Raw genomic sequence first — 27,722 nt, 5'->3', positions numbered from 1 at the left:
TAATATGGAAACTCTACGGTTCATATTTTGAGGAACTGCCAAACCAGTTTCCAAAATGACTGTGCCACTTCCCACGAGCAACTTAGGAGGGTTACAAACTTTCTCCACATCCTCCCCAAAACTTGTGACTATCTGTCTTTTGTATTATAGCCATCCATATCACACGTATTGTGGTATTTCATTGTGGTTTTGAGCTGCATTTCTCTAATGGCTAATGATGTTGATCATCTTTTCATGTGCTTTTTGGACATTTTTGTATCTTTGGAGAAATATCTATTCAAATAATTTGTTTACTTTTTAATTGGTTATTTGTCATTTTGCTGTTGAATTTTAAGGGTTCTTTAAATATTCTGCCTATGTCACTTATCGAATATAGGACTCGTAAATATTTTCTCATATTCTTTGAGATTTCCAATAAAATTAAGTTTAAAGCAAAAGCACCGGCACTTGATTAGACAATGGCAGCTTAAAAGTAAGGAAAACACAACAGAAATAAAGCCTTACTCATGTACACATTCATTCAACAGATAATTGACGCCTACCATGTGTTAAAAATTAGGCTTCCTATCATATGTAATTCTCACACACACACACACACACACACACACATTTGTTTTTAAACTCAAACATGTTACTTTGTAGCTACATTTTCTATGTGTACTTTAACAGATGAAATAGGCTCTCATGTTTAAAATTACTATTCTATTCCGTGATCACCTAACGTTTACATATGAAAGTGAACATATTTGCTTTTAAACATGATGATAACTATCCAAACCACCGGAGGTATACATGAAAAATCTCTTAAGTTCACCACAGTTTTATTTTTCAAATATTTAAAGATGCTTTCTTCATATCCACTGTGGAAACCCGATGAATAAACATAGAATATTCTACAGCAATTAAGGCAATGCCCTTCGATTTAATAGGACAAACATGCATACAAAGAAAAGAACTAAAATTATTTAACATATGCAAAGTTTAAACAGATTGTCAGGCAGTATGGTATTTGAGCTCTCTGAGCTTGGCTCTCAAGCCTGCTCCAGGACATCAATCGCAATAGGAGCTTTGGTTTCACAGCAGCCTGTGTCCTTGGACTGGGAGTAAGGAAAAGCAGCAGAAAGACCCTTTTTCTTCTGGTGACCTTTTCCAGTCAGTGGGTAGGGATACAAGAATTAGTAACAGATGGAGGCTGTCTCAGCTTTTAGCAGCCACAGAGAAGAGATACAAATCAGCAAAGAAGGAATACATTCTACATACTAATTAAAAATTGAAGGACCACAGAAAAATGTATACTTTTAACATAGCTGAATGCATGCACATTCATAGAGATAACCCGGGGGAAAGAAATAACTATTTCTTATTTCAAAACATGTTACAGTGTAGGTTACAGTTGACACAGACAGTGGGAGTCATGTGATTTCCTTACCAAGTTTGGTGACAGAAGTGACTGAAAGTGAAAAAGAACACCTGCATTCGCTATCTGGTCCAGCCACCTCCTGCTGGCTTCCCAAGTTTCCATCTCATTTTCCTTGCTGTTGTCAAACATCTGGTTCAAGGCCGCCATGAGCTGCTCAGAGAAGGCACAGACAGTGGCCACAAGAGTCTGGCAGAACACCATGTCTCTACGGAGCTGTGTCTCACTATCTGTGATCAAAGAGAACATAGAGAATGCTTTGAAAAATGTTGCAGATGGTGAAAACCAATGAGTTAAGCATCTACATTCACTAGCATTTCATCTTTCCACTAAACTCACACATGTGAAAAATGTGAATTTGAGCTCTATGAATGATCACACACATTTTAGCAAACATGCTTTACAGAAAACACTAAACACCAAAAAATAGTAGAAATATTAAAATATTTTTTCCTCATCAATAATGTGACTCTATTCTAGAATCATTAAATTGTTTGATAAAACCTGAGGGAGAAAAATAAGGCTTCATTTATTTATATTTTCTATACCTGATGGGACACAATTTGCATTTGCTGCAATGACATTTTCCTAAACAAAACTCAAAGTCCAATTCGTCAGTTTTTGTTGGCAAATTAAATACAATATTATCAATACAATTTTTAAAATTAACAACTAAACCTAAAATATTAATGTGAAATACATATAGGGAAGAGTATATGATGTTCAATTGTTTGCAGTTATAAGCAAATCTATCTCTCCTGAATGGTGTTATTAAACTTCATGAGCTATAAGTGTGTTCAAATATATAAGAATATAAATTTCTATAATTCTTTCAAATAAGCAATGTATTTATAGTTTTAGTATGAATTGATTTTTATATGTTTAACAGGATTCTTATCCTGCAATTGACTGGAGTTTTGGTTAACCCACTGATATGGTTAGGCTTTGTGTCCCCACCCAAATCTCATCTTGAATTATCATCCCCAGGTGTTGAGGAAGAGACCTGGTGGAAAGTGATTGGATTACGGAGGTGGTTTCTCCCATGCTGTTCTTGTGATAGTGAGTGAATTTTCATGAGATCTGATGGTTTTATAAATGGCAGTGTTTCCTGTATTCTGACACACATGCTCTCTGCTCTCTCTTGCCTGCCACCGTGTAAGACATGCCTCTTTCCTCTTCTGTCTTCTCCCATTCTAAGTTTTCTGAGGTCTTCCTGGCTATGCATAACTGTGAGTCAATTAAACTTTTTTCCTTTATAGAGTACCCACAATCTCAGGTATTTCTTCATAGCAGTGAGAAAACAGACTAATACACCCACTTTGAAGTGGGTTTCCACTGTGAATTGCCACTTCTGAACTAGATATTTTTCAAATGAAAGAAGCTAACACACAGAGTTCATTTCTTCAGGTGGTTGGATATATAAAAACTACAGAAACACAAAGCTACACATTCCACATTTTGAAAAATCACTTCCACTAGAAGTGGAAACAACAAAGGGAAAAATAACCTCCTGTCAAATGCATACTAAATATTTCAAGGGTTCATAGACTTTTCTGGAATAAAGAAGCATTATCAATATTAGTGTATAACACAGAGATAAATGCTGACTTTATTCAGTGGGGAGCTCCTGTTTTATTGACAAAAAAGGCATAATTTTTAAGATTTTCCAAGAACATTGAACATCAGTTTTTAATAACCATCAAAGGTATATGTATATATAATTTAGTTTCTATGTTACTTCATTTCACTGTAAAACCTACTCTTGAAAATTTTATTAGAAAGATAATTAAATATTCAAAATATTTAATTCTGTATCTGAATATTCATTTATTAGGCTCAACTATAGAAACATGCTGCTTTGGTAGGTTAAAATGGTGGAATATGGCCATTCCATATGGCTCAGCTTACTAATTTAACCAACAACATGTGTTAAGCGTCTATATCATGTGCCCCATGCTACTAGATAGGAAAGGGCATTTATAGGTAACTATAAAATCTTTAAACTGGAAATGAACTTTGTCCAATCTTCAATTAAGAAAAAAAACTAAACACCATTTTGTTGCACACAATTTCTATCAGAGTAGACATTGAACAAATGTTCACTAAATCAATGATTAAAATAGAGTCAGTGGCACTAAAAATAAATAAAAAAGAGAAATGAAAAGACATGAGTTAATTCTCTGGTTTCTTGAAATATCTGGATTTAATTTTACTTAAGAAGCTAATTCAGATAGCTTGTTAGCTCCAGTGTGCACCTAGGGTACTGAGGTTCACGACAGAAACTAAATAAGTAAAATAAATTGTCCTATGTCTTTGTTGTACATTATTACTTTGTTTTTCAGATATTCTATAGTGAAGCAGAAAATCTGGGTGAATTTTAAAAAATACTTCAGTAGATATGGCAGCAATACTCCCACCTATACCTTGACAATGTTTTAATAAAAATCTAATCGGAAAGAAATTATGGATATTGAGCGAAAAGCAAAAATCTAGAGAAAGAAGGATCTGCACTGCAAGCTTTAACAAAAATCACCGGGATTAATAACTTTGCACTGGTAGAAATAATTATTTCCAAGTTTCTTTTGTGGAAAAATTCTCTTCTATTTTTATCCTCAAAAGAATACTTAGATGTTTATACTCTGCTACTATATTCTATTTGCATTTAAGCCAAAATAAGATTTCTCTTTCAACCTCTTTATCAAATCAGAAATGATTGCAATTGACAGTCATCTTTTCAATGTGCAAAACCTGTTGATAACTTGAAGTTGTATTCATTCATCAATTCAAATGTTTAACACTGAATGAATACCCTACAGGAATTGACAGCTGCAACAACTACTAGAGGATCCAAGCTGGGGCCTCAGCCATACTGAATAAAAATTCATACTTTATGAGGTGATATTCTTTTGCCACCTTCCTATTTTCAACAGAGAGTAGATGAATTGTTTGCACAGATTCAAAGTGTACATATTATATCAAGAGCTTTTCAAATTAACTTTTTACAAGTCATCATCTCACAGTGAATAACAAAGTTAGAAAACAGTGGCATAAGCGGGACCTTGCGACCTATTCCCAACTTCTATTTACAGCTTCTCAACATACCACTTCCCTCCATTCATTCCACACTACAGCAACAATGTTCACAGAATTATTGGGAGAGCACATTAAAACAACATATCTGAAAGCAGTCAGAAGCGTGGGGTACACAGACCTGTCCTCTTTGAGCCACACAGTACTGCTTGGCAGTTCTCAAATACCAAATGCCCTGTGGCCTACATTTGGCCTATACCTTCCTTCCAGATGTACTTTATGCCCTTGTCCTTCTCCTCTGTGTAGCAAACTTTAAATCAATCTTTAAGAGTCAACTCATCAAACTATTGAAACTCATTGAAAGATTATCTCCCCTTGTGAAATTCCCCTCTTCCCAAGGAAGTACTGGGGCTCTTCTTCTGGTCACCACAGACCTGGGGGCATCCTTCTACTGGAGGGCTAAATATATAACACAGTGGGCATTCATTTATGAGTCTGTGTTCCCGAGGAACCATCAGCACATCAAGGCCAGAGAAGTGGCATGTGACTTAGGCTCACACTCCTTAGAGGCATATCAACCGCTTTCAACTACCCATTCTACGCCAAAGTTTAGGTATCAGATCCTCATGTGGAAAATGGGGTCCATTCCTCCTTCTTAGGTCTACGATAAAGATAAATGAGATAAAAAGTATTTAAAGCACTTAACAAAGTAAAATGGTGTATCATTATCATTGTAATTCTTCTTTTTGTCCAGCATCTAGCACTATGCTTGGCACTGAGTAGGTGCTCAGCTTTATTGCTCATGGAGAAGGAACAATTTGTTACATAAATACAACAAAATCTACTAACTCTCAGCAAAAATATCCAGGTCTTTTTCTTTCAATTATGCAACCATTCAAAATTTATAAGTATCCATCCTTTACCAAAGGTATTTTTGGTTTTCTTTGTGTGTTTTTGTTTTGTTTTGCTTCATTTTTTTAAGACAGAGTGTCTTGCTCTGTCACCCAGGCTGGAGTACAGTGGCAGGATCATAGCTCACTGCAGGTTCAAACTTCTGGGCTCAAGAGATCCTCCTACCTTGGCCTCCCAAATAGCTGGGACTACAAGTGTGTGCCATCACTTCTGGCTAATTTAATTTTTTTTTTTTTAAAGGCAAGGCTTCACTATGATGTCCAGGCTGGTCTCAAACTCCTAACCTCAAATAATACTCCATCCTCAGCCTCTCAAAGTGCTGGGATTATAAACAGGGCACACTGCCTTCATTTCCTATTTTCTATGAATAAGAAAGAACTACAGCAAAAATCACATCTGTTTTCAGCTACTAGCAAAAGAAGAAAAACAGAGATTTTGAGGGTTTTTTTTTTTGTGCTTACTATTATTGTAGAGTAAGATTTTTATTATTTATTTTTATCATAGAGTAATATTTTTCTCACAGTGAGAGTACACTCAAAAGAAATGGTTTTTGTACCTATAAAAGGCTTCAGTTTCATTTTAGTATTTAAGCACCTATCTCATCTTCTAAAACATGTTTTAAATTACACTATTTAATCTTGGCTGTTTAAAAGTTTAAGATCTATAATTAGCTAGCTGGTCTAAAAAGAATGAGATGGTTTCTAGACACACAAAAGCAATCTCAGAAATTATGCTAACACAGAGATTGTAGGGCAAATAAAGCAAAATAAACAACAAAAAGGGAGATTAGAGAAAGGTAGAAATAAAAGGAGGTTAAGAATATTTAAAAGACACAGTTTACCCTTTTCAAACGAACATAATTTCACAGCCAAAAATATGAAGTATTTTGGCTATTGTTTGGTGTCATCCTATATAGAAGAGGGGAAGAGAGAGTGAGCAAATAAAGCAGGAAAATAAAGAATCATAACAGGAATAGAAAAATAAAATTTAAATCAAAATAAAAACCTACCAGAGCATCCATTGAGCATTAATGAATAAAACGAAGCATCCCAGAATCACCTCCGGAACTGGAAAACCTAAGTTTGAATTTCAAAACTGCCACCTACTATTTATTCATTTATTCAATAAGACATCAATATGCCTAACCTTCTAGATGCTCCAAAGTCAGTGTTGACTGTATACTATGTGCTGGTTATTATTAATCTGCCAGAATGTCAATTTCTTCACCTTTAAAACTGTGGAAACAATAATATTCTCACGTGGTGGGTTGTGGGGACCCAATGAAATCCAAGAAAATGAGGTCCATGAATTGTGTTTTTAGTAAAGCTCAAAAACTGTAAGATATTTTTGCCATTATTATTACTCAGTCAAAAAGCAAAGTAAAAACTTTTTTCATTACGGCAAAAAACCAGAGGACAAATAAAAAAGCCCTGTTGGTTAACTTGGTTCATTCGTAATTTAAAATTTCCAAGTGTGGTACTTTGTAAAAGTGGTCACAAATTCTTTCCCTCCCTGTATCCACACTCTTGCAATGTAATTTTGAGACCCTCTCCTTCAAAAGTAGAATCTATGTCTCTACCCCTTAAGTCTGGCCTTGCCAGTTACATGCTGGGGCCAGAAGGTGACAAGCTCTTAGACATTTGCACTGTCTTCCTGGAATCCTGCAAATCCACCATGTGAACAAGAACAGGCTAGCCTCATAGATGACAAGAGACAGGCAGCCCAGGCAGCCCTGTAACCTCCGCTAACAGCCAGTCAAATGTTACATATGTGAGCAAGGCCACCCTAGATCACCTGTGCCTAGCCAACCCACCACCTGACTGCAGACACATGGGCATACCCAGCCAAGATCAATAAAACCTAGCACAGACCAGCAGAATCGCCCAGATAACACTAGACAGGTAAGCAATAATAAATGGTCATTGTTTTATGCCACAAAGTTTGGGGAATTTTTTTTAGCACAACAAACGCTAACTGCTATCACAAGTAGTCATTCAGGTTATATTTTTCGGAATGAATTCCTATCAAAATTTAGTTAGTGTAATAGAATTTCTGTGTATACACATACACATACTTTATGGGAAATAGATTAAAATAATAAAAGTAACTCATTCAACATATCTATATATCTCCAAATCTACAGAAACAGATGCACAGCAGGCTAACATCAAACTGTTCACTGTAATTAAACGGCATGTGAGTTTTCCCAATCTTTATAAGCCATTTCCTTCTAAATGCATTTTGAATGAAAACCTTATTGAAATATTTCATACATTTTTCCTTTTTCATTCATAAAATTTTTCATTCATTTTTGTCACAAATATTTGTTGAATATCTATATGCCAGCAACTATTTTGGGCATTTGCTGATGATCAAAATAGACATAGTGCCCGCCTTTATGACATTTACAGTCCATCATCTGCAATTTAGAATCTCATCAAATATTTAATTGTCCTTTAGTGTCATTTTCCATTACCAATATTTTTTGAGCTCCCACTAAGTGCATGGTAAAAGTGTTTTAATGTAAGATTTGTAAAATGTTTACATACATTCTTGTTCATAAACAAAATTTAGACACGATTAACTTTAGCAAAACCTGCTCCCTTTCTCCTGTTTAATAATATTTTGTTTAAATCTCTATTCATATGTTTTCATGGTTTTGCTTATAAGAGAATACAAGTATGTGTGTATATATATGTATGTGTATATATATATTTGCATTTTTATTAAAATGATGTGAGTACTTTTTCTAATCTTTCCAAAGGTTTGGAGAAGGTAAGGATCATATTTCTATTTTGTAAATGGTTGAAGGCACTGTCCTCAAATTTCAAGGCCTTTATGATCCTAGGCCACAATCACTTAAATAGTAAAAAAATAAAATGCAAAATGTTACCTGAATATTCAAGAAGAGCCAGGAGTATCCTACACCTCACCTCTGCAGAGAAAGAAAACACATCAGTTAATTGTTCACTCTTTCTGTCACAAATACCATATTTTAACTGTGTAGTCAAAATTAGTATGATCTTATTATACTAGGCTGGTGCAAAAGTAATTGCGGTTTTGCCATTACTTTCAATGGATGGCAAAAACAGCAATTACTTTTGCACCAACGTAATATTAAATAATAAAAATCAATTCACTTGACATGCTACTACTCTTGCCTGTTTGCCTACACTAATTCTATCCATTGTTCAAGATCCTGAAATGTCTCTGAATTATATCAGTCAATGAAACACCATTCAAATCCTGGCAGGTTTTTAGGTCATCCTTAGCTGTTTTAGCCTACTTGGTGTTCTGCAAGCTACAACTGTTGTAATCGCTAGCAATAAACTGTCAAACAATATTTTATTTTTATATATATGTATGTGTGTGTGTGTATGTGTGTGTGTGTATATATATATATATATTTATATATACATACATACATACACACACACACACACTCTTCTTCCAACCCCAACCCACACAGGGTCAATCACAGATGTAAATATTAAAACTTACAAAGTTCCTGCTAAATACCCAAGACTACGGGAAACAAAAAAGATTAAGTTATATCCTATTCTAGACAGATTCACAATAGAGTCAGAAAGACAGAATTGACTGAAAAGAAATGTAGGAAATACTTGAAAGGGCACTAATTTTTACAAGTGAGACTGAAAGAAGAAAAGGATTTCAGAGGCAGGAAAGTACAATAAGCTAAAAGTCAGAAGACTGCTGTTATATACTAACTTTGTGGCTTTAGAAAATTGCTAAATTACTCTGAGTCTCAATTAACTCATTCATAAATGGAGATAACATCTGCCTTATCTATTTTACAGGTCTGTGTAAAATATAAGTGAGAATATGTATGAAAAGTCTTTAAAAATTGTTTAAAGTGCTATATACACGTGAAGACTGTTGTTATTGTAATCTGAATCTAGCCGAAGTTGCTATAGAATTCTAAATGAGACTAGAAAATATTTCATAAAACTTTAAATTATCACTGTCAAGAAAAAAGATACATATTCTAAGACTGAGAAATTTTGCTAGCAAGGGAATATAGTAGAGAATGAATAACAATTATTTAACAATCTAGCATAGAGAGATTTTACTATGTCATTAAGAGATTGAGATTGGGATATGATTAGAAAGCTCCACTGAAAAATGGCTTCTAACAGATCGATGAGTTTAGTCTTACCTAACAGAAAATCACTGCAAGACTCTGTGACACAGTAGTGAAATTATGAACACGATATTTTAGGAAGATGAATCTCATAATGGTTATAAGAATCAGAAAAAGATAGGGAGAGGGAGGTTAGCCAGAAAAATCATTGCAATTACTGAAGTGTGATGAAAAAGGGAAAAATTGAAGAGACACTCTTTAGAATATTGGGACAAATACAGGGAAAAAAATTTTTAAATGTAGGTTGCTAAAAAAAAAAATGAGATTTAGAATAAAGCATTTTTCTTTTTAGGGAACAAAAAGTCAAAAATGTGTTCACTAATAAACATCTGAATTTAAGGCGATGGTGGGCTACTCAGATAAAAATATCTTCATTCAGCTGATGATATGAGAACATAACTTACCTCAGAGTTAACATTAAGCAGGAGACAGGCATCGTCTTAGTGACACCATACAATTAATCTTTCCTCACTTAATTCACTGTCTTCTCTGCTCTCTTCTACACACAGTTTAATCTGCTATGAATGGGTGAGTATATAATGACACAATTTTTGAATGTCACTGCAACAGTTCTTTCTAAATAAAGACCATAGAATTACAACACCTTGATATCACATGTGGTATATAATGGATGGGATATTTTGAAATCGGAGACTAGGACAAACATTAGAAATGGGGTCATCCCAGCTACTTATATAAACCAAGAAATTCTGGCCTGGTGGCATCAGGTTAAATTAAGTCCCAAGATTTAACCTTCCATTAAGTCATTCATTCACTATATAAAGACAGTCTAGGAAGTAGAATGAAAATGACTTAAGTTGAATAGGATACATTCGTGCTGAGCCAGCAAAGTTTCTCAGAGTGCCTCCACATAACAAGCAATGGATTTCAACGATCCTAATGCTTTTTCCACTCCTAACAGGACCAGACATCACAGGGATTACCAGGAAATGGTAGTATGCCCTCTCCCTTGCATAGTCCAACGAGATGAAGCAAAAAGTAATCATTTTTAAAGACTCACTTAACATGGTGACAATCACAGCTCTGACCCAAACAGCTCACTGAAACAAAGAAATCTGCAACCAGAGATGCAACTTAAATTCTACAGAGAGCCCTTCCCACATAATTGACTATAAGACTCTCAGCCCATTCAACCACACTCAACTGGCTAGTGGACTCCCATGACTAAGAGTGGCACCCATATACACAACACATATCGATCAATCCATCAATCACTATGTGTATATAGTTATCATTCCTATAGCTGCTTATTGTGACATGAGTTACAAAGAGTACAAAAGTAGGTCTTGAGAAGAAAATGTAAGATTCTTAAAATGAGTACTTTTTGAAAAATTAAACTTTTTATCCTGCATTAGAAATATATTTTTTAAAACTTTTAAGTTCAAGGGTACATGTGCAGGTTTCTTATATAGGTACACTTGTGTCATGGGGGTTTGTTGCACAGATGATTTCATAACCCAGGCATTAAGCCTAATAGCCATTAAGTATTTTTTCTGATCCTCTCCCTCCTCCTACACTTCACGTTCTGATAGGCCCCAGTATGTGTTGTTCCTCTCTTTGTGTCCATGTGTTCTCATCATTTAGCTTCCACTTATAAGTGAGAACATGTGGTATTTGGTTTTCTGTTCCTGTGTTAGTTTGCTAAGGATAATGGACTCCAGCTCCATTCGTGTTCCTGCAAAGGACATTATCTTATTCTTTTTTATAGCTGCATATTATTCCCTGGAATACAGGTACCACGTTTTCTTTATCCAGTCTACCACTGATGGGCATTTGAGTTGATTTCATATCTTTGGTATTGTGAGTAGTCCTGCAATGAATATATGTGTGCACACATCTTTATGACAGAGTGACTTATATTCCTTTGGGTATATACCCAATAATGGGATTGCTGGGCCAAATGATATTTCTGTTTTTGGGTCAAGGAATCACCACACTGTTTTCCACAATGGTTGAACTAATTTACATTCCCACCAACAGCGTGTAAGTGTTCCTTTTTCTCTGCAGCCTTGTCAGTATCTGTTATTTTTTGACGTTTTAATAATAGCCATTCTGACAGGTGTGAGATGGTATCTCATTGTAGTTTTGATTTGCATTTCTCTAAAGAACAGTGATGCTGAGCTTTTTTTCATATGTTTCTTAATGAACAGTGATGTTGAGCTTTTTTTCATGTTTGTTAGCCACATGTATGTCCTCTTTTCAAAAGTGTCTGTTCATCTCATTTGCTCACATTTTAGTGAGATTGTTTTTCTTCTTGTAAATTTGTTCCTTATAGATGCTTGACATTAGACCTTTGTCAGATGCACAGTTCGCAAATTTTCTCCCATTCTGTAGGTTGTCTGTTTACTCTGTTAATACTTTCTTTTGTTATACAGGAGCTCTTAAGTTTAATTAGATCCTATTTGTCAATTTTTGCTTTTGTTGCAATTGCTTTCAGCATTTTCGTCATGAAATCTTTGCCCGTTCCTATGTCCAAAATGGTATTACTCAGGTTGTCTTCTAGAGTTTTTATAGTTTTGGATTTTACTTTTAAGTCTTTAATCCATCTTAAGTTAATTTTTGTATAAAGTGTAAGGAAGGGGTTCAGTTTCAATCTTCTGCAAATGGCTAGCCAGTTATCCCAGCACCATTTATTAAATAGAAAATCCTTTCCCCATTGCTTGTTTTTGTCAGCCTTGTAGAAGATCAGATAGTCGTAGGTGTGTGACATTATTTCTGGGCTGTCTATTCTGCTCCATTGGTCCATGTGTGTTTTCATACCAGTACCATGCTGTTTTGGTTACTGTAGCCCTGTAGTATAGTTGGAAGTTGAGTAGTGTGATGTCTCCAGCCTTGTTCTTTTTACTTAGGATTGCCTTGGCTATTCAGGCTCTTTTTTTGGCTTCATACGAATTTTAAAATAGTTTTTTTCTAGTTTTGTGAAAAATGTTATTGGTAGTTTAACAGGAATAGCATTGAATCTGTAAATTGCTTTGGGCAGTACAGCCATTTTAATGGTATCAATTCTTCTTATCAATGAACACGGGATGTCTTTCCATTTGTTTGTGTCATCTCTAATATATCTTTGAGCAGTATTTTATAGATCTCCTTGTAGAAATCTTTCACCTCCCTGGTTAGTTGTATTCCTAGGTATTTTATTCTTTGTGTGGCAATTGTGAATAAGATTACATTCCTGATTTGACTCTCAGCTTGACTGTTGTTGGTGTATAAGAAAGCTAGTGAGTTTTGCACATTGATTTTTGTATCCCAAGACTTTGCTGAATTTGTTTATCAGCTTAAGGAACTTTTGGGCTGAGACTATAAGGTCTTCGAGATATAGAATCATTTTGCCTACAAACAGGGATAGTTTGACTTCCTCTCTTCCTATTTGGATGCCCTTTATTACTTTCTCTTGCCTAACTGCCCTAGCCAAGACTTCCAATACTACGTTGAATAGGAGTGGTGAGAGAGGGAATTCTTGTCTTGTGCTGGTTTTCAAGGGGAATGCTTCCAGTTTTTGCCTTTTCAGTATGATGTTGTTGGCTGCGGGTTTGTTTTAGACGGCCCTTACTATTTTGAGGTATGTTCCTTCAATACTTAGTTTATTGAGAGTTTTTAACAGGAAGGGATGTTGAATATTATCAAAAGTCTTTTCTGCATCTACTGAGATTATCATATGCTTTTTGTCTTTAGTTCTGTTTATATGATGAATCACACTTGTTGATTTGAGTATGTTGAACCAACTTTGTGTCCCAAGGATAAAGACTACTTGATCATGGTAGGTAAGCTTTTTGATGTGATGCTGGATTTGGGTTGCCAGTATTTTGTTGAAGATTTTTGCATTGATGTTCATAAAGAATATTGGCCTGAAGTTTTCTTTTTGTTGTTGTATCTCTGCCAGTTTTTGGTATCAGGATAATGCTGGCCTCCTAGAGTAAGTTAGGGAGGAGTCCCTCCTCTTCAATTCTTTGAAATAGTTTTGATAGAAACTGTATCAGCTCTTCTTTGTACATCTGGTAGAATTTGGCTGTTAATCCATCTGGCCCCAGGCTTTTTTTTTGGTTGGCAGGCTATTTATTACTGATTCAACTTTGGAGCTTGTTATTGGTCTGTTCAGGGATTCAAATTCTTTCTAGTTCAGTCTTGGGAGGGTGTATGTGTCCAGGAATTTATCCATTTCTTTTAGATTTTGTAGTTTATGTGCATAGAAGTATCCATAGTTATGAAACTTATGTGTAAATACACATAATATGATAGTTATGTGTATTTCTGTGGGGTCAGTGGTAATATCTCCTTTGTCATTTTTAATATGTTTGTTTGGATCTTCTCTCTTTTCTTCCTTACTAGCCCAGCTAGTGGTCTATCTACTTTATTAATTTTTTCAAAAACCAACTCCTAGATTCATTGATCTTTTAAATGGTTTCTTGTATCTCAATCTCTTTCAGTTCAGCTCTGATTTTAGTTATTTATTGTCCTCTGCTACCTTTGGGTTTGATTTTATCTTGGTTATATAGTTCTTTTGCTTGTGGGGTTAGGTTTATATATCAAGATCTTTCTAACTTTTGGATATGGGCATTTAGTGCTACAAAATTTCCTCTTAACATTGCCTTAGCTGTGTCTCAGAGAGTCTGGTATATTTTACCTTTGCTCTCATTAGTTTCACAGATTTATAAAGCAAGTTCTTAGAGACCTTCAGAGAGACTTAGACTCCCACACAATAATAGTTAGAGACTTCAACAACCCACTGTCAGTATTAGACAGATCATCGAGGCAGAACATTAACAAAGATATTCAGGACCTGACCTCAGCACTGATCAGATGGTCCTGATAGACATCTACAGATATCTCTATCCCAATACAACAGAATAGACATTCTTCCCATCACCACATGGCACATACACTAAAAGCAATGACATAATCAGACATAAAACACTTCTCAGCAAATGCAAAAGAAGTGAAATCATAACAACCACTCTCTCAGACCACAGCACAATCAAATTAGAAATAAAGACTAAGAAATTCACTCAAAACCATACAATTACATGGATATTGAATAACCTGCCCTTGAATAACTTTTGGGTAAATAGTAAAATTAATGCAGAAGCCAAGAAGCTCTTGGAAACTAATGAGAGCATTAGAAATTTCTATCTGAAAGATAAAATTGTTCAAAACAAAAAAGTGGGGGAGATGATTTAAGGATTTCTCCATTCCTAGCCAATATACATTTACCTTAAAACAAATATAAAATCTCAAAGATGATGAGAACTGCAGAATTATAATTTCTAGTAGTGTCATAATACTGGCATCTATTCAGCAGAAATATGTCTTTTACTCAGTAAAGTATATACTTAAATTTCTAAAACATAATTGTTTTTTCAAATGCATTTTATATTTATGCTATTCATATTTTGGGGAATTTTAAATTCATACTTTTCATTAAACATTATGTTACAAAGTATCATAGATAAACATTATATTAGGCCATAAAATAAAAATACAGCCAAGAAATCCAGCTGTTAAATACAAAAGATTTTATCACAAGATAGAATCACTATGATTTATTTGGGGAAGTATTCCATATCTATACAAATTTCCTTTCTACTAATCTCTAAACGAAAGTTGTTATATTTGAGTGTAAGTCTATGCAGAAGACTTAGTAATCACAGAACATTTAAGCCATCTCTGTCATTTAATAAATGTGTAAGTTGAAGCCTGAAAGAGTTAAGTGACTCAGACTCCATTTGGTATAAGAGGCTGTCTTTTGTCAGCAACATTTACAGCTTTCTTTAATTTACCCCACTTAAGGTAATAACTGCAGTTATACTGTAATTTTGCTAAATACCACTGAATACTATTGACCACATCCAACTGACACACAAATGACTGAGGGATAAAACTGTAAACACAGGAATAGTATTTATTGTACGAGTTTCTCGATCTTAGCACTACTAACATTTTGGATCAGAGAATTCTCCCTTGTGAGGAACTCTCTTGTACATTCTAGAATGTTCAGCAGCATCCCTGGCCTCTATCTAGAGGTCAGTAGCACACCCACAATTGTGACAACCAAAAATACCTCCAGATGTTGCTAACCACTGGTCTAATCACTGGGAAGAAAATTGCTGAGTTATATATTTTTAAAACTAGATGAATTCTCATTTCATCTTTTTCACCATAATCATTTTGGAAACTCTCAGAATTTTCTACTTAATCACGCTGATTCTAAACAACATGCAATCTATCTCAATGAAGTCGTCTCAAAATTATATGTCTCCAATTCACAGGTTTTACCAATTATAGAATGTCATGTAAATAGTGTTACGGTAGTTAAGAGCAATCAACTTAGACAAACACTTCTGAAATAAAAACGTAAAAATTAATGATGCAACCTACGTGATTATTTTGATTCTCACACAGCTTCACAATTGATTTTTTTTTTTTTTTTTTTTTGGATAAGCATTAGCTTCATGCCTTTTGTATATCCTTCTGAATTTTTTTATGACATTGTCTTCTATTATAAAGTCTTAAATTCTCTTCATGTTCGATTTGTCTTCACAACTTTGAGCCCTTATTTTATTCAATGAGAATATTCTTCATGATGTTTATAACCCTGGGGACACAAGGCCCTATAATCTTATTCCTTCTTGCCCTCTTCCTCCCTCACCATTTTCAGTACTTTTATTTTCTTCACAACAGGAAACACTGTAAAAAGTAATCAAGCATTATCAAACTTTTGGTTTTAGTGGGTTTTAAAATGATTATTGCTAAGATCATGCAACGATCTTTGCTTTTCATGCTGACCTTCAACAAATTTCCTGATGTTCTGAGCAAGAGTCCGGACGCTGCTGGGAAGATTCCAGGGGTCTTGCTTGATATGAAGCCGTAGCCTTTTTGGACAACTCAGCTTTGGTTCCATTTCCTGTTGAAATTCTAAATAAACACAGAAAATCTCTCTTAAGTCTCAACTTGTTCCCAACCAATTAAGCCTTTAGGCTTCAAAACCTTCTTCTGTCACTGTTGTCCTAGACTATTGACATGGTGGTCATTTATTTTGCCATACCGTCAGAAAATCCGTTAAACCTAAAAAGTCAAACCTTAATGTTATTTTCTTATAAATGTTTAAACAAAGCAAATTTAGATGAAAACTCTACTTTCATTATCCCAACTAGTTACTAATCAGACTGGCAGCTCCATCCTTTCCATTCATCAACTCTCATTCCCCACACCCTTTCCTTACCACGGGGAAACAGCCAAGGAGACATTATGCTTGGGTTCAGCAAAATCAACTTCATGCTTATGTATCTTCGATTAACTCATTTTTGCTTAGCCTGGCCCCTATAGGCATTAAACATTTTAAACTTTCAAATAAATGTAAAACTTCCTATGCTGACTTTTTTACATATTCAAAACTTATCAAAATAGAAGTAGTATCCAGTGAATTATGAAACATGAGTAACCGGAATTGCTCCTCTTATGCAATCTCCTTGCTTCTTGACTATATTGTCTACCACCTTTTTTTCTCAATTGCTTCTACTAGTTAATTTTTCAAGACTTACCTTGCAATCCTCGGCCTGGAGTGAGATACTTGGTTTGGTCAAAGGCCCTCACAACAGCCTGCCCTTTTAGGAGATTGGTAATTGAATCCACCTGTCAATAGTAGAGATTTCTGAGTTACACATCTCTCACAGTACATGATATGTATTTCTAAATGTAAATCTTATAAAATGTTTTTTTAAGCAACAATTATTTTTGAAACCCCGTGATGCCTGTGAAATCCATCTTTACAGAAAATATTGAAATAAATGCACCTGATAACATTTGCAATGACATTTCTTACTATCTTACCATATATTAATACAAAATATAAATTTACCTCACAAAAGAACAAAAAATCTCTGGAGTTTTCTTTAACTATAAGTTATTGGAATCCTTTTCAAAGTGGTAAAATCTTCTACTACAAATTTTGGTTATGGCTATACATTTTTTTAATTTAAAATGACAAAATTAGCATCCAAGGCAATATCTTGTGCTTTTTAAAATTAGAAATAATGTTGAGCAAGAAATATCATAAAGCTTTCTGAAAACAAAAAACAAAAAAAACAAATCCTAAAAAGAGGAACTCCTATGTGTATCACAGTAATTTTCCCAGGACCGTAAAATACTTGATATTCACAAAAATCCTTTAGGTGAGTTGGCTGAAAGAATGTTTATTCCTAGTTTAAACGTCAGAAATAGAGGTAAAGGAGGTAAAGACAGATTGAGACCTTTCTGTTCTAACTCCGAGCTCCTTGTACTGCATCTGAAAAAGGGACTCCTGACAGTTTAGTTGTGGAACAAAAGCCCCACAAATGCCCGATTGTACCTGGCTGAAAAGATGCTCAAGGCAACTATGTATCTTGTCCTGTTTATCATGAGAAATGCGAACACTTAGGGGAAGTTCATCACCTAGATATCAAAACAAAAACAAAACCAAAAACAACAATCACTCATCTTATGTTTAACATTCCAAAATATTTTAAATATTAAATAAAATGTAAAAATTAAACACAAGCTCTTATTCCATGCACAGTTCTCATGTTCAGAGAGAGCTCCAAAAGATTTAATAGCTCCTGGGATGTTATTACTTCTTCTGAAGGCAGAGTGACCCCTAGAAAGGACACTTGTTAATTATTCTTTCAAATTATGTTCCTCCAATGGTTGAAGAGTTGAAATAAACTGAATAATCAAAAATTAAGATTTTCCCTAATTGGATGAAAAGTATTTGTTCTTAACACATACAAGATAATAATAAGATAATTATATCAATCTGTTTCTCTCATTACCCTCAATCCTCATCATCCACATATAAAGCTAGCTTAGATGAACCTGCTGTCTTTAATGCTTCAAACTCCACACCTGCCTATCCCCATCAACAACGCCTAATACTTTCAGTATGTTTCCTGTGTACCTATAATCCTTCGTAGAACCATAAAGAGATCATAGAGCATATCTGAAGATTACAATTAGTTTGCTTATTTCATTGTTTTTTAACTCACTCCCTTTAAAATGGGATTGGGAAATAGACTATCAAGCACATAAAATTGAAATGCAATATGTGTGGCCACAGAGAGTGAATGATAAAAGGTAAAAATAAAAATTCATATGGATCTAAGAAATTAAAACCTTAAAGTTATCTCCTTTAGGACTAACATCAAAAATCCCACAGGCCTTCACCAACGAACACACCTGAGTCCATTTCATCACTGTGGAAATACGAGCTGCACTGGCTGCTGCAGATGCTGGTGAAGGAGGCGATGGAATTCCTATTGCTGTTGCAGTCACTGAAAACAATAAGTTTCATGTTACTGTAAGAGTGCAACTGCCCAGGTGTCCCTGCAATTTCTTATGACATAAACGTATATCAGTTATATTTATTAATATGTTTTAGAGAAAACTAAGAGAAAGATAAACTTGTTCAACTCAGTCTACCTTACCTTTTAAAGATGGCATATTTTCGATTCAATTATATTTCAAATTTTCTTGTATCATATAATCTAGTCCCAAATGATTTTTTTAAGGGCAGTTAGTTATAAAACTAGGAGTCACACCAAACTTAAAATTCTTTATAATCTGTTTCATGATATATGACGGTAATTAGATAACTTGCTAATAGAGACAAAATACCGTTTTGTGATTTCTGTCCCTTTCTGATATCTTAAATCATAACTTATTGGTTACACTCTGAGCTTCCTTATGGAGGATAGGGACTTTGTCTGTCTTCACCTCAGAGCTTTTAGCACAGGGAAGTGCTTGATAATGATGAATGCCCAAGGAAAGAAATGTTTAAAATGTTTGTGTGTGAACAGGGACAGATTTCAGAAATAGTGCAGGAGATAAAATATTTTCTTTCCTCTCAGAATAAGTAAAAAGGACTTTCTTAACTTTAAATTTACATTTAAAATTTCTATCTTAGCCTAGAGGGAAACTGTCAGGGTAATTTTAATTATCTGATAACTAGAACTTGAGTTAAGGAAGTATTTTTAGATGTGTAATTTCCCACCGGGAAAAACCCTACAGATTCCTATTAAAGAGCAGGTTGGGATGCTCAGAAGTGAAAAGTAAATGAAGTGATAAAAGTGGTTAATCTGTCTGATCTATGATTAAATCTCTAGAATAACTCTTATGTGTTCATTAAGATCCTTTTTGAAAACATAGAAATTGGAACAGTAGAGTGGTTAAGAGACAAACTGGGAAGCCAGACCACCTGGTCTCATAGATAAATGATATCGGCCCTCCGGGCTTCAGCTTCCTGATATGTAAAATGGAGTTCCTATCAGAACCTGCCACCGAGGGTCGCAGTGAGGATTATGTAAAATCTTCCTCTTCCCCCATGTGTTTGGTAAAAGTATATTTTTAATGTTAGCTCCTAGTTTGTAACTAGTTATATATACTCTGATGAGAACTTTGATTACTATTGAATCAGTATCTTTTCATTGCAAAACACTGCATAATAAACGACTGAAGAAGGTAGTTTTTGCTTTCAATTAACATAAATGAAAAAGATGTTAAAGTTGTATACACAGCTTATGTGGCTGGTTATGACAGTCCTTAGTGAGGTATCAGGTGATACACGGAACAAAAAGCACTTTCAATTAAGGAAGTTCATGCGAGGAGACATCATTTGGAAGTCTAGTAGGAAGACAAAAACAGAGTTTGGAGGGAAAGTATTTGGGGTTGAACAGGGTCTCCCAACAAAATTCATGTGGTTGAAAAGTGATCCCTAGTGCCTCAGAATGTGACCTTATTTGGAGATAGGGTTTTTACAAAGGTAATCGAGTTAAAATGAGGTCATTAGGGTGCCACCTTAAGCCGCCCTATAAAATGTCCTTATAAGAAGGGAAAATTTGGACACAAGATACATATGGAGGGAAGAGAATGTGCAGAGACGCAGGGAGAAGATGGCCGTTTACACGTCAAGTAGCCAGGCCTGGCACGGATCCTTCCTCCACAGCCTTCAGAAGGAGCCAACACAGCCCACACCTTGGTTTCAGATTTTTGACCTCCAGAACTGTGTGATAATAAATTTCTGTTGTTTAAGCTGCCCAGTTTGTAGTAATCTGTTACAGCAGCCCTAGAAAACTAATATAGAAGGTATCCAAGAGAGTGAAAAACGCAAGCTTTGTCTCAGAGGTAGGCAAGGAACATTAGTCCAATTAGTTTGGAACATAGAAAATGAAAAGAAAAGAGAGAAAAAAGGGCCAAAAGAACTCCTACTCGCTACCCAATAAACCAGTGACAGAAACAGATAGTTGAAAAAGATGTTAATCCCTCAGATTAGACACAATTTTCTTATTTGCTATATATGTTACACAATCCATATACAGAACAACTCTCCCAAATTAAGCTCACACCACCACAGAAAAAATGCTTTTTCCAAGCTATTCATATTAGAAAAGGGAAGGATTTGAAATATTACACTGTCCCATTATGCTTTGTCTGAGGTCAGTAATAACAAGTGATGACTGTGAAAGACCAACTAAAAAAAAAAAAACCAAAAACTTTTTTCAAGATCTTTGTGGAAAATCCAGCATCACGTTTGACTTTCCTGAGTAAATGAGTTTGATGAGTTAGTGAATTACCTGTAAGAGTCTCTGTTGCTGATGGTATCATGACCAGAATCTTCCTGTTCATCTCCTGCTACATTAAAACAGACCCGTTTGCTGTTTCTTTCTCCCTTCTCATTGTCACTGTCTGTTGGTATTATGCCCTCCGATGTCTTACGTTCTAATTTAGGAGAATATGTTATTGAAGACAGAAGGCTGCAATGTAATATTAAAAACATAAATGCACATTTTCAAACTGTCTGCTATAGATAACTACCTTATTTGCTGAATACAATAGGCTTACAAATATTTCTAGAGTGCTTCAATGTTTCATATCAAGTAAATATTCTATTACATAAAAAGCATGTCATTCAAAGTTCACTTGTTCTTCACAAAATGAGTCATACAAACAGCATAATTTAGACCAGAAAGTTTCATTGAAATCCAGGTTGTGCCATGCATGACTACAACTAAAACAAAGCTGTGGTAGTTCTATTGGATACTTGTGAAATGGGGATAATGAGAATAACTGGCTTCCATGACTGCTATGAGAATGAATACTCCTGGTGCATAATGGGTGTTATCTTTAGCCCCTGGCCATTAGCACAACCATCATCACCTTACGGAAATACTCAACAATCTCCAAAGTGCTAGTCAAATATTAAACCCAAACTGTAAACGGGCCTTAATGTCCTTACTGGCTCACATTCAGTATTAAAAACCCACCTATCCCTCTACCTGTGCCTTGGGTTTCGCCCAGGCATTCTCTATTTGGCAGGGAGAATATTGGATTGTCAATCCCTCTCCCTGCTCATACAAACAGGAGTCCTGGCCTTGGGGATTACCAGACAGCAAACAGAGTAACATACAATGTGAGGATGGGGTAATTACAATCTCATCTGCAAGCCAGCCAGGATGAAATGTTCCAAATCTGCCCACAGAAAGAGCTCCTCCACTTGGCTCCAGGGTAAAATGCTGCAGTCAGACTGAACTGTGTGAAACCTGCTGAGGACTTTGAGTAGCTGCTGACTCCAACACTAGGCTTGAACGTTTGCTGTGGCATGTTTCTGTTACAACTAACTCAAAATTAGGCAAAAATGGAATCGAACTTTATTGTCAAACGGCATGCTAAAAAATTTGCAAAATGAATTAAACCATGTCTAAACAAAGGACCCATATAGGGCTTCTCAAGCCAACAGCCATCTTCACATTTACTAAATACCTGTGATTTTCAGTTCCAATCACTAGCGCATATCTTGGTTCTCATTTTTCCATAGCAATGTAATGTTTGTTATTTCAAGACTCTGAAGGTATCTCATACATATTCCACAATGTCAAACCCAATGCTGTGCATTGAATAAATACCTGTTAAGTGATTTCACTAAACACATTTATTATACCATGCATTGTTCTTGGTGCAGTGGATATAGTAGTTTATAAAATACACAAACGGGCCAGGCGCCGTGGCTCATGCCTGTAATCCGAGCACTTTGGGAGGCCGAGGTGGGTGGATCACACGAGGTCAGGAGTTCGAGACCAGCCTGGCCAACATGGTGAAACCCTGTCTCTATTAAAAATACAAAAATTAGCCGGGTGTGGTGTCGTGGCGGAAGACTGTAGTTCCAGCTACTTGGGAGACCGAGGCAGGAGAATCACTTGAACCCTGGAGGTGGAGGTTGCAGTGAGCGGAGATCATACCACTGCACTCCAGCCTGGGCAACAGAGCAAGACTCCATCTCAAAAAACAAACAAACAACAACAGCGACAAAAACAAAACACAAAACCCCCTGCCTTCTTGGAGCTCAAATTCTACTGAGAGAAGACAAGTAAAAACAAGTAAACTTTCTAGTATATCAAATGGCAGCAAATGGTAAGGAGAAAAACAAAGCAGGGAAGGAAGCGTGAAGCTGCCATTTCAAATAGCGGTGCAGTCAGGTCAGGTCTCACAGGGAGGTGAGATTTGAATAATATTTTGACATTTTACAGTTTTTATACACCAGTGAAAAATTGAAGGAGCTATGTTACATTGCTCGAGGCCCTGTGAACATTTTTAATAACCAAAAGCTGTGGATGATTTTAAATACAGTTTTTCTCTTTGGAAAGATACTTTTATGTCGTGTAAGACAGATTGTCTATTTATTCACCCTCTCCACCCAAAAGATTAAAACATTAGACTAACTCCAATTATCCAAGCTCCATGCTGCACAGACAGATGAACTTTGAATACCAAAGAGGAAAAAAAACGCAGGAGTTCTCATTTTGCAAAGAGCCCTCTGCGCTTATGTATCTTTTAAATTAGAAGTCATGGGGCTAAGCATAATTTTTTTCAAAGTTACATGAATTGTATTCAGATATTTGCTTTCCATTTAAAACAGCTGCAATCATGCTTGCGTTGACCCTGTGGGAACAAGTGTTAGGCTTACAAACAAATGATAGAAAAACTGTATTTTAAACACCATGTTTTGCATAAAATTTCTAGATTCTGAAAAGCAACACGGCATCAAACCATAATATTTGTGCTTGCAGAAATCCCTTCACTTTCATTCATATACAATATTAAGTTACCTACTAGAGGTCCATTAATTAAAAGCTTCAGCAGCATGCAATTCCAGGTGAATCTCCTCCTTGTGCCATTGATAAAAAAGATTTTTGTATACAGTATGTTGCAATGACCTGTGTGTTTTTAAACATCATCATCATTGCTAACATCTGTTGAGCTTTTATGACAGTCACCATGCTAAGTCTTTAACAGGTATCAATTCATTTAATCTCTAAAACCACCTTATGAAGTAGGTATTATCATTATTTCCACATTTTAGAGGCGGGGTAGGCAAAACATATTGTTATATACATAGCCTGTGCAAATTAAGCAGGATTCCCTCTCCCTGCATCTAACTTGCACACTCTGGAGGGAGTAGGGTGCATCCTGGTGTTTCATAACTCAACTCACAGAAGTACTGTGAGAATGAAATCAGCCAACGTATATAATAGTGTAATCTTGCCTGGCACATAAGCACCTATAAAAAAAGCTGGTTTTTATGGTGTGTCCCTCTTTTTGTGTATTTACTAGCAAAATGCTTGGGGAAACCTCAATGATTACTCTACCACCACCACCAGCATTCCTCTCTGTAACCCCCGGGTTACTAACTGTCTGAAAGTGTGGTTTGTTCATCACTCAATCCTGAGGCATCTGGCACCTGCAAAATGAAGTCTGTTCTCAAATCCCCTGTGATTACCAGGCCCCTTTCCTCCCTGTGAGAATACACAAATCCTCTATTTTAAAACCCTGTCAAAGGTTTTGGACATTAATTATTTTTCCTTTTACTTATTTCTTGTACCTAAGTGTCATTACCCAGTAAATAGCCCATTAAAGGGCAAAAGTTGTTAACTTTCCAAAGTGAAACCAGAATCACAAATCCTTGATTAAATTCATTACATCATCTTACCTCATGTTACTAGACAGGAAATTCATCTCTAATTCTATCTTTGGGTCTGAAGCTAAGTAGGAGGATTTAGTGAAATGCCTCTGTGTTAAAGGAAATTTCATTTCTGAGAGGTATTCCCAGGTGACAGAACAACCAGACTTTATGATAAGACAAGCTCAACCTCGGGACCTTTCACAGGGATGAATAACTTCTAGAAAAGCTAACACTGAGGTGTTATCAGGCAATTTATCTTAAAACTTGGCAACACATCTGAGATCTGCTGCTTCACTTGCAAAGACATCTCTGACTAGGAATAATTACTATAGGGTGAGAAAATTGTTCAGATACTAGATTTTTAAATAATGTGTTAACCTCGACTGCATGGCAGCATCTCTGAATATTAAAAGCAATGGGGAATCCAGGCACTTAAAACAACTGTACTGTTGTACAGCGATTTATATTGCACATTAAGTTGTGTGGAACCTATTAATACTTAGAATTAAATTATGCGGTGTACCCAAAGAAGACCAAGGTGGTTTCTCCAATCATTTGCTCACTTTTTGCCACCTTTCTAATAAACATGCTCAGCTCGGTAAAGGTTTTCAGAATAACAGGGTGGGGAAAACTTCAGTGAAAAGTAATCATTTTAAGTAGTTTTAGTTAATAAAAATAACTAGTCTGCAACTAGTGCCTTAAATATAAACATTTTAAGCCAAGTAAAAGGAGCTCCTTGCGTTTACATATTTTTCCTGAAAATATTTCTACATCACCTGAACCTTTAAAAAAAATTCAATAAATTAACAAAGACAAAGCCTGGAGGATTGCCAGGCAGTGCTAGATCGTCAATGCATTAAAGATTAGTCCCTGAGCAGTGCCAGCTGAGGCACATCAATAATCTTGCCATTGACAAGACTCATCCCAAAATGGCAATAACAACTCTTGGAACTGGAAGTATGGGATTGGTCCAGATGTTTTCTTAAAATCCCTTTGAGGCCTAGAAGCTATGATTCAATGCCACTATTTATTGCCTTATTAATAAAAATTCTATATACTTCATAAATACCTGTGGTAGACAACAACTGGTTTTTAAAATATATCATGCAACAAAATCTCATTTATTAAATGAAGTAAAATATCATATCCTAAAATATAAACTTCTGTCGCAAGGATTCCAACACAATTCAAAAATGTCATGCAATTGCTTAAAAAATACTTTCCTTTTCTCTTAGCAATCTTGAACTGTTTAATTCATCTGTAAATAGGAAAAGCCACAGTATAATACACAAAAATAGTATACCAGAAATAGAGAAACAAAATCTTAATTCTAAATCACTCATAAAACTTCAGAAAATTAGCAAAGTAAATACTAAATATTGAGGATAATTTTTAAAATATAATGCTTCTAATATGATTTTGATCTCTAAATTTCAGAAACCTGTAAAATGAGAGATCATGTCAATTATGACTTCATCAGTATAATGTCTAATTACAACAAAGGCTTGGAATAAGGTCTAAATATTTTGTGTCAAAACTGAATTATCCATGAAATACAGGACGATAGGTGTGTGTGTGAAGTCAAGAGTTCACATCTGTAGCCATTTAAATCAACAACTTCATGAAGAGAGTACAATAAAAAGAAGATAACAATATTTCTATTAGTTTCAGAATCTGCTAATTGGGGATATATTCAATAATTTCTACCCCTTGAATGGATGAGCAAGCATTATATTAGGCAGCGTGCTGATTACTTTCTGTATTAATTTGTATAACTTTCATCACCACAAACTTGTAATTCATTATTATTACTCACTCACTTCTGTAGATGAGAAACTGAGCTACTTCAAACCCCACGCTGTTCTGACTATACGGAGCTGTCTGGACTAGATGTGAAGCATCGTCCTATACCATGATGTGACAAAGCATCCTCGCAAGCTCAGGCAATTCTCCAACCGTCAAATTCTTAAATAAGAATTAGAACTGATTTATTTGGAAAAGTGCTCATTAACTGCCTCCACCTTCTCTTGGTCAAAAATACTGGCACAGATATTTGGGTTATTGCTTAGCAGGCCATGAATTCAATCAGAAAAGAAAAATGTATTTGTCCTAGAGATACATAATTTTGCATTTACTCATTTAACAAGTATGTGAAGCATTTATTATACTTTGTCTTTTATAAATTTCTATTGAGTGCATATTCACCAAAATTTTTACCCTGAACTACAAAGAGTACAAGGAAATCCTCATACAAAACTGGTATGCTTTCAAATATATTTTTCAAGGTAACATTTTTACACTAAGACTCATTTAGCATCCTTGTATAAGATAGAATTTTGTCATTCTCTTCCCTGGTATTAAATGCTTACTTAAAATATATACCTATACGTATTTTTTCCATTAAAAAACATTTTTAAAGTTTTGGAATGAAGAGGATCTGCATAATCAACACAAATCTCCTAAATTTCCAATAACTAAAGAGAGAATTATTGAATTTTTCTAAGTCACATTTTTACAGCTATTTAATTTGGCAAACTTAAAAGTGTAGTACAAAACACTTACTCATCTATTTGACAAACACACATCTCCACCTCTTTCAGTGCAGTCTGAAGTTTACCCAGCAGTTTCTGATAGATGTCTTGGGTTTCTAAGTCTTCTTCTTTCAGCAGATACCTGAGACCATGGCCATCCTGCTGTCCCAGAGACAGACCTGAAGGGGCCGCCATGGTTGTGATGGTGTGCTGAATGTACACCATAGGGCTCAGTTTCCCTGAGGAATTAAAGTCATTCCTTAGTAACATGTATCACCTTTAACTTATGATAACAATCCAGTCCAATTAATTTTTATTTTTTAATTGACAGATACAATTACATGTATTACATGTACAACCTGATGTTTTGATGTATATATGCATAATGCAATGACTAAATCTAGGTAATTAACATATGTATTACTTCACGTAGTTATCATGTTGGTGCTGAGAACACTGTATACCCACTCTCTTAGGATTTATCAAGAATACAATATATTAACCATACTCGCCATGTTATACAATAGATCTCTTGAACTTATTCCTCTTATCTGATTGAAATTTTATATCCTTTGGCCTGCATCTTCTCAATCCCCCACCCAATCACCCCAGGCCCTGGTAATCACCATTCTACTCTCTACTTCTATGACATCAACTTTTTTAGATTCC

At 35.3% G+C, this 27,722-nt stretch overlaps 2 protein-coding genes across 2 annotated transcripts in view; both read right to left on the bottom strand.

The window, feature by feature from the left end:
- Positions 1–24,554, bottom strand: part of LOC105537017 (phosphatidylinositol 3,4,5-trisphosphate-dependent Rac exchanger 2 protein-like) — a 110,516-nt gene extending 85,962 nt beyond the window's left edge. Inside the window, exons 1-7 of the mRNA XM_011976503.1 lie at positions 24,550–24,554; positions 21,140–21,319; positions 18,747–18,841; positions 17,800–17,966; positions 17,078–17,168; positions 16,323–16,451; positions 1,430–1,647 (exon numbers count right to left, since the gene is read on the bottom strand). Coding sequence (XP_011831893.1) covers positions 1,430–1,647; positions 16,323–16,451; positions 17,078–17,168; positions 17,800–17,966; positions 18,747–18,841; positions 21,140–21,319; positions 24,550–24,554 — 885 coding nt within the window. The remainder of the gene's footprint in view (positions 1–1,429; positions 1,648–16,322; positions 16,452–17,077; positions 17,169–17,799; positions 17,967–18,746; positions 18,842–21,139; positions 21,320–24,549) is intronic.
- Positions 24,555–25,623: 1,069 nt separating this feature from the next.
- Positions 25,624–27,722, bottom strand: part of PREX2 (phosphatidylinositol-3,4,5-trisphosphate-dependent Rac exchange factor 2) — a 93,760-nt gene continuing 91,661 nt past the window's right edge. Inside the window, exons 22-23 of the mRNA XM_011976494.1 lie at positions 27,085–27,292; positions 25,624–25,780 (exon numbers count right to left, since the gene is read on the bottom strand). Of these exons, the coding sequence (XP_011831884.1) occupies positions 25,777–25,780; positions 27,085–27,292 (212 nt within the window). The 3' untranslated portion in view covers positions 25,624–25,776. The remainder of the gene's footprint in view (positions 25,781–27,084; positions 27,293–27,722) is intronic.

The sequence above is a fragment of the Mandrillus leucophaeus genome, unplaced genomic scaffold (genome assembly GCF_000951045.1).
Source record: "Mandrillus leucophaeus isolate KB7577 unplaced genomic scaffold, Mleu.le_1.0 Scaffold167, whole genome shotgun sequence".
In the NCBI taxonomy this organism is placed as follows: Eukaryota; Metazoa; Chordata; class Mammalia; order Primates; family Cercopithecidae; genus Mandrillus; species Mandrillus leucophaeus.
This window is presented reverse-complemented; position numbering and strand designations above follow the sequence as displayed.